Source organism: Elaeis guineensis, chromosome 2 (genome assembly GCF_000442705.2).
Source record: "Elaeis guineensis isolate ETL-2024a chromosome 2, EG11, whole genome shotgun sequence".
In the NCBI taxonomy this organism is placed as follows: domain Eukaryota; kingdom Viridiplantae; phylum Streptophyta; class Magnoliopsida; order Arecales; family Arecaceae; genus Elaeis; species Elaeis guineensis.
In genome coordinates, this window is record NC_025994.2 from 79,699,966 (window position 1) to 79,706,835 (window position 6,870).

General features: G+C 39.5%; 1 protein-coding gene across 1 annotated transcript; it reads left to right on the plus strand.

Annotated features, from left to right (window-relative positions):
• The first annotated feature begins 2,975 nt into the window (after positions 1 to 2,975).
• On the plus strand, positions 2,976 to 5,500 carry LOC105033155 (PLASMODESMATA CALLOSE-BINDING PROTEIN 2). The gene is made up of 4 exons (XM_010907837.4): positions 2,976 to 3,224; positions 3,778 to 4,017; positions 4,126 to 4,159; positions 4,876 to 5,500. The coding sequence occupies exons 1-4, from the start codon at positions 3,173 to 3,175 to the stop codon at positions 5,153 to 5,155; spliced, it is 606 nt and encodes a 201-aa protein (XP_010906139.1). The 5' UTR covers positions 2,976 to 3,172; the 3' UTR covers positions 5,156 to 5,500.
• The last annotated feature ends 1,370 nt before the right edge of the window (positions 5,501 to 6,870 follow it).

A 6,870-nucleotide genomic window follows, 5' to 3' on the forward strand; every position in this document is an offset into this window, starting at 1 on the left:
ATTCAAACCAAATGGCATCAAATTATTGTAGATATATATATTTTTTTAATTTTATTTTTAAAATTTATATGTATATATCTCAAATTTTCTTTTTTTCTCGAAAGTGAATTTGATCCCACTCTTCACAGGCTGTTCACGAAAACAATATCCTTGATCCTAAACATTCACACACACACACACGTGTGCAAGATTCGAGGATCATCAGCTCAAACTCAAGTACTCCATAAGTGAAAGTGCTACTTGAATTCTATTAAAACATAATTAAACAAGTGGTGCAAGTTTATAGTCATCGATCTCTTGTAAGTCATCAAAGCCATCGAGTCAATTTAGATGCTTATAGTGTGAACTAGTTGGAAAATTCATCAGACTCATCTATTTTTGTGTTGGATTGGCATAAATTCTCTCGAACAAGTATATAAGATGATAATATTTTTGTTCATAAAATATTATCTTATCTACATAAGATAACAATGTTCACAAATGCTTGTTGTAATAGAATAATTGTACATGTTCACAAATATCCTCTTGAACTTTATGTTACCTTAGAAAGCAGATTCTTTAGAGGTATTAAAGTTTCGGTGGACCAATAGGTGACTAGCAAATTGATGTGCCACACAAAGCCATGATCTGGCTGATCAGGATGGTAAAGCCCCTTCAGTCCCTCACTTTATTCAAAGCGACAGAGACATTCGAGCATCATGAGCCCTTCATAACAGGATCCATGATAATCTCATACTTGGAGGCTCAAATACTTCATGTCAAGTTCCTTCTCCAACTTGTATGAATGCTCCTGCTTATCAAAACAAAACCAAAAAAAGAAAAAAAAGAAGGGGTTCCTTCTCCAACCTATCCTTCAGGCTAGAAAGCAACAATAACTACACGCCAACTCTTTGTCCTTTTCACACCCCAATATTAAAATAGATGCTGAGATAATATGAGTCATAGCCACCATCTATCGCATTTGAAGCTTGACAGCAATCAGCAGTCGGTAACCTTGACATGACCACATTAACATTTAGAAAGCTTGAGGTGATGACACTGAATTGGCTTCCAACCATGCATCGCGAGGGGATAAAAATGGGGCCCTTTTCTTAATTATGTTCCTTGTTGGCCTGGTCCCCATCATCTGCAACGAGATCACCTCCTTCCAACCTACTTTAATGGCGCCTACAAGCATATGTATTCCAATCACTTGGGCAAAGTTGCTTTGCCAATGACTGACCATGTCATTTCTCATACATGTTTCATATCAACAAATATAATGAATGACACATATAATTCGTTTAATATATGCTTGTATTCATGTATGTTTGATGACTATGGATGCCCCATATGCGCATGTTTAAAATTTCTCAAAGTGCGCTTCGAATCTTCCACCTGTCCTTCCTTTGTAAAGCTATTTCGTCCGCATACACACATGTCATGTTCTCAGAAAGTAAACACTTGGTCATGAAAAAATTGACCAGCCCCTTGTGTTTGATGAAAAAGAAATACCTGCAGATTTAAAAAGAAGAGAGTTGTTGGGGGAAACCCACCGACCGACCGACCGACTATCGGAGGGCCCGGCCGGCTGGCGGCCCGACCGACCGTCTCCGACTGGTCGACCGACCGTCTCCGACTGAAAGCCGGGAGTGACCGACTAACGGACGCTACTGACGGCTTTTCAATGGCCCAATCGCCAACTGGAGGTATGTCGGGCGTATCCCTCCCGACCGACCAGATCCAGAGGCCGACTCACATGAAAATCGCCGACTGACGGAGGAACCCGACGCCACTCTGCTGGCCACCGACCAAGGGTCGGCCGTCTCCTCCCATCGCCGTACAGCCGCCGGACCTTGTCAGCTCTGACACGGACATGCGGCACAGTTCCCCAGGGGCATTGTCCCGCCGAGAGCAAGGTCAACCCTGGTGATTAGACGGCCACACGGCGACATGACATTTCCACGGCGGCTCTGACAGTCTACAGTGAGTTGACAGTTCCTCACTTGTCCGCGCCATTAATGACGGCGCCATACCGTGCTCCACTATATATACCGGGGAAGGCAACAGTGCAAAGGGTCGATCCGCCCGTCTCTCCCACATACGCAGGCTCGCTTCTCTCTCTCTCTCCCTCTCAGAGCTCTCTGTCTGCATTTCACTGTTGCCCAGTCACCTCTCTGACTTGACCGTCGGAGGGTCCCCGCCGGAGCCGTCTCCGGTCAGTGCGGATTTTCTTTTGCAGGTGCACGCTTCCCGGCGATCGGGCGACGAGGCGATTGGCCGCAACAAGAGTTATATAAATATATATGTATTTATGTATGTATGGAAAAAATGCATCCATTTTGTCTACTCTAATAGACATCATCACTTAAGAGAATAAACACATGAGCATGATACCATCTAGATATGGATGGCTTGTGTCTTAGAGGAATATAGAGCATGATAGTTCTGGAGACTGTAAAAATTTTTATGTGACTTCAATACAGGTTTCTTTCTCAAAGCCCTGGGGCTAAACCCAGAAACTTGAGGCACAGCCAAGCCTACATCCTTCAAATCATTGATCACATAGTTACCGGTGGACCAGCTTGAGCCCAAAGGTATTCCCCGCTGCTTTTAGTTAAGGAGAGTAGAAATTTAGAATCATTGAGAGCATAGAAGACAAGGGTCATGAATCATGATGTGATGTTTTTTAAGTAACAGTTTTGTACAGCAACAAAAACCTAAAAAAAATGCTGATGTCCAACCACGTCAGACCAAAGGAGCCAGCAGAGACGGAGGGGACCAGCTAATGTCGGTTTCTGGGGACAGCGCATCAACGGGCAAAAAAGAGGACCGAGCCAAACGGCTCCCGGCGCAACCACCGTGGTGGCTGGGCGGGTTAACTCCGAGTCGTCCCAAAACTCCACCCACAGGTAGGCATAGGGTGATGAGCGTTCTATAAAGGAACAAACCATAAAGCAAGCATGGCTCGGTTCCCAAACGCCACACCTCTGCAGAGAAGCAGGTAAAAAAAATAAAGGCCATCGCATATACGGATAGAAACAAACTACGCTCACTCCCTTCTTCTCTTGCTACATCCACCGCATCTACCATTACCACTACAAAAATTTCTTCTTATCACTTGTGTTGGAGACCCCCCAACCACCTCTCTCTCTCTCTCTCTGTCTCTCTGAGGGCTTCGTCTCTGTCAGCCATGGGTGCTCTAGTGTTTATGGTGCTCATGTTGGCTATGATTGGTGGATCGGGTAAGATTATGTTTTTGGCACAGATTTATTTTTTATGCTTGATGTTCTTTTTTTTCTTTTTTGCTTTGCATTTTTTCTCTCTTTCTTGAGTGTATAGTGTCTCAAAAAAATTATCATGGGCAAGCTCAAGATCTGTTTTTCTGAGTGTATGTACTGGTATTTCTTTAGCTTCACTAAAAAAAATTAGTTGCTGAGGCAAGTGGTACAGCTCTGGCTTACATCTGTTCTGAGATTGAAATCCACCTTTAGTTTTACCTTTTCTTTCTTTTTCCACCTTTTTTTCCTTTTATTTTCTGTGTGGATTTTGAGGATGTTGAGGTGGTTGAGGGACTCTACGTTGGTTAAATCTATGAATCTACATTTTTTCTTTCCTATCTTAGATGGACAAACCATGGATTTTCAGAGAACATGCTTGTAGGAATGGGTTGGCCCTTTTTTTTCAGTAGTTCTTCAGATTGTCTGAAATTTTCCCTATTCAGAGATTTTCTTCTTCCAATCTACCTTATTCTCTTGTTATGGCAAATGAGCTAAAAGTGTTCTTGTGTGGTGGTAGATGCTGCTTGGTGTGTTTGTAGATCTGACCAGAGTAGCACTTCTCTCCAGAAGACATTGGACTATGCTTGTGGAGCTGGGGCTGATTGCAGTCCTATTCAGCAAACTGGGGCTTGCTACAACCCTAATACTGTTCTTGCCCATTGCTCCTATGCTGCCAACAGCTACTTCCAGAGGAAGGGGCAGACACAGCAGGCTTGTGACTTTGCAGGCACTGCCACTCTCAGTGCATCAGACCCAAGTAAGTCTCCAGCAAATAATTTTCCTCCCATCACCTGGACACCTACAAATATTCAAGAGAACCACCCCTATTTTTATCAGTTATTAACCTTGATCTTGTGGCTTGTAGGTAGCGCTGGATGCACATACCCTGCAAGTTCCAGGTATATTTTCTCTGATCTTTGATAAAATCATTGACACCATCTTTGTTTCAATTTCTTTTCTGCTTGAAATGAAAGGTAGATTTTCTCACTTGTGGCTACTTTTTGCCATATGAGTATTTTATCTTTTGTTTTCTAAGGGCCTTCAAACTGTCTTTTGGATTTCCCCCCAATAATATTTTCGGCAACTTTTTTTGGTTCTAAGCTTCCTATTTTCCTCCATCTATATTTTGTTGGATTGCTGCATTGATCAATTTTTAATCTTATAAAGGAAATAAAAGCTTTTAGTGTGGTTTCTATCACCAACCACCTGTTTAAAAGATCTCTATTCTGGTGGGCTTTGAGAGGAATCTGATCCCCTTCTCTTTTGATCTTGCAAGAGGCTCTTTCTGCCATCTTACTTTTAAATTGTATGGTTCCTTCTTTCGTTTTGTACTGTTCGCAGCTTCAGGTGTCTTCTCATCATTGTTTAAGGTAGAAGAGTATTTTCTAAAAAATATTCTGAATTCTAATTTTTCTCTCACTCTTTGAGGAATACTTCCTACCTAGTTCCTTGTAAGACCTAATATCTTGTACGAGTTATCTAGCAAAATTACTCATATAAACTCTTATCATTTATTTGTTTCCTAATCCTTCAAATCTGAACTTTTTTCTTCTACCAAAAAAAAAAAAAAAGGAATACCTAACTTTCTCCCCCTTTCTTTCTGTTCTTTCCTCAGCGCTGCAGGCACAAGCACTACTCCTACCACCCCAACAACCACCACCCCAAGCACTCCAGGAACCATCACCCCAAGCACCCCTGGAACCACCACAGGAATAACACCCAGCACCTTCAGCCCACCCACCACCACTGGGACAGGAGGAGTTTTGGGAGGACTGGGCCCCTCTGGAAACAGCATATCTACTGATAGCAGTGATGGTGGGTTCCCCTCAAAGGCTGGGATGAGTTCTCTCCTCCTCACCATTATGTTCTCAGGCATGGTTTTGTTGAGGACTTGATTAAAAGCTGCACTGGTGGTTGGAATGGAACTTGAGTGATCTTACTGTAGGAAATTGGAGGACCAAATCTTCTACAGACATTCCACCTCTAGAGTTTGTTTCTTTTCAGTAGTGGCCAGCAGAAAGGAGTTTAGATTCCATTTGGGTGGGTGGCTGGCTGGCTGGCTTTCTCCTCTTGAACACTTTTTCTCCTTTTTGTAAATCCAGGGAGGCAGAAATTAATTAATTGTCTTAGTATATGGTTTCACTACTATGCTAGGGCTTATATGTTGTCACCGATGAGTACATGTTATTAGATACTGCTATTTCTATATGTTTTATCATATATTAGTGCCATTATGGATCTGGGCGGTGGTCTTGTTCTCTTTGAGTGAATAAAGGGCAGTGGTACAGGTCAAACTAAGAAAAGAAAAGCTGTGCGCTAAAGGAACGTAAAGGAGAGGATAACATTCATGCAAGTTGCTTTTGAATACCAATACTAATGGTGCACATGGATGAGAAGTACAAGAAAAAAGTATGGGATATATGTGTTTATATGTTAGTAGATCTGTTTGCCTACTAAAATGGATCTGAGACTTTTAAAAGCTTTAATATGTTTATCGACATAGGTTTAGAATTGCCGTGCACCCAAGAGATTTATCACATTCTCATGCATTTTGGTTTAAAATATATGACGGTGAAAAGATTTGAAAAAAATTATTTATAAGTTTCTAGATGGATTTAAAATTATTTTTAAGTTTTTAAATTTTAAATTGAATAATTTTTTTTTAAAATATTAAAAAATTATTTTTATGTAATTAAAATATGTATATATATAATTTGAATATGAATATGTATAATCGGATATTAAAATTAGATAATCTATATAATTTGAATATAAATTTATATACTTTGAATATGAATATACGTAATCTGAATATTGTTATGTGTAATCGTTCTGTGTAGATTTAAAAATAATTTTTAATATTTTAAAAAAATTTATTTAATTTAAAAAATTTAAAAATTTAAAAATAATTTTAAATTTATTTAAAAATTTATAGATAATTTTTTTAAAAATTTATATTATGGGATGATCAAGTGGAATGAATGCGTGTGCAGAGGGGGAAGTGAGATATCCTCTCCTCTTTCTTATGTATCTAAAGGGGAAAGTTGGGAGGGTCAAAGGGCGAAACGAAGAAAAAGATGGTTGGTATGGAATAAGTTGTCAGTAAATGTTCAACTATGGCCCTCAGGGTGTCAGACCTTGAGGCTTGAGCCGTGCCTACCTTCCATTCATAGAACAGGGACGATGGGATGCTTGGTTATTGTATAATTATAAAAGTGTGTATGATTCTAAAACCAAAATCGAAATAGAAGCTATATTTTGAGATAAATTTGGCTCGTGATTGAAATTGAAAATGAATCGGGATGAAATTTGAATATTAAAAAAGTTGAAATTAAATTTTGAAATATTAAAAATTTTCATTCTTCTCTTGAGATTGGAATAGGTTTTCTCTAATCAAAATACTAGAATATAAACTTTATTCCCATTTCTAATTTAGAGTCCAACTTTCTCCGGTTAAATATATCCTAAGTTCTTATTCTGCAATCATTTACTTATCACAAGGTTTAGCATCGAAAGATCTTCACTTATCCTCATCAAAAAACAAAAAAAAAAAGAAAAAAAGTCTTCATTTATCCATCGTTTATGTAAGTTTTTTGGTTTATAGAAGAAA

What these genes read in the sequence shown, in the direction of transcription:
- LOC105033155 (XM_010907837.4), top strand. Translation starts at nt 3,173, where the DNA reads ATGGGTGCTCTAGTGTTTATGGTGCTCATGTTGGCTATGATTGGTGGA. An exon ending in GGCTATGATTGGTGGATCGG is followed by an intron (nt 3,225 to 3,777) that starts GTAAGATTATGT and finishes GTGTGGTGGTAG; the next exon opens with ATGCTGCTTGGTGTGTTTGT. An exon ending in TCTCAGTGCATCAGACCCAA is followed by an intron (nt 4,018 to 4,125) that starts GTAAGTCTCCAG and finishes TGTGGCTTGTAG; the next exon opens with GTAGCGCTGGATGCACATAC.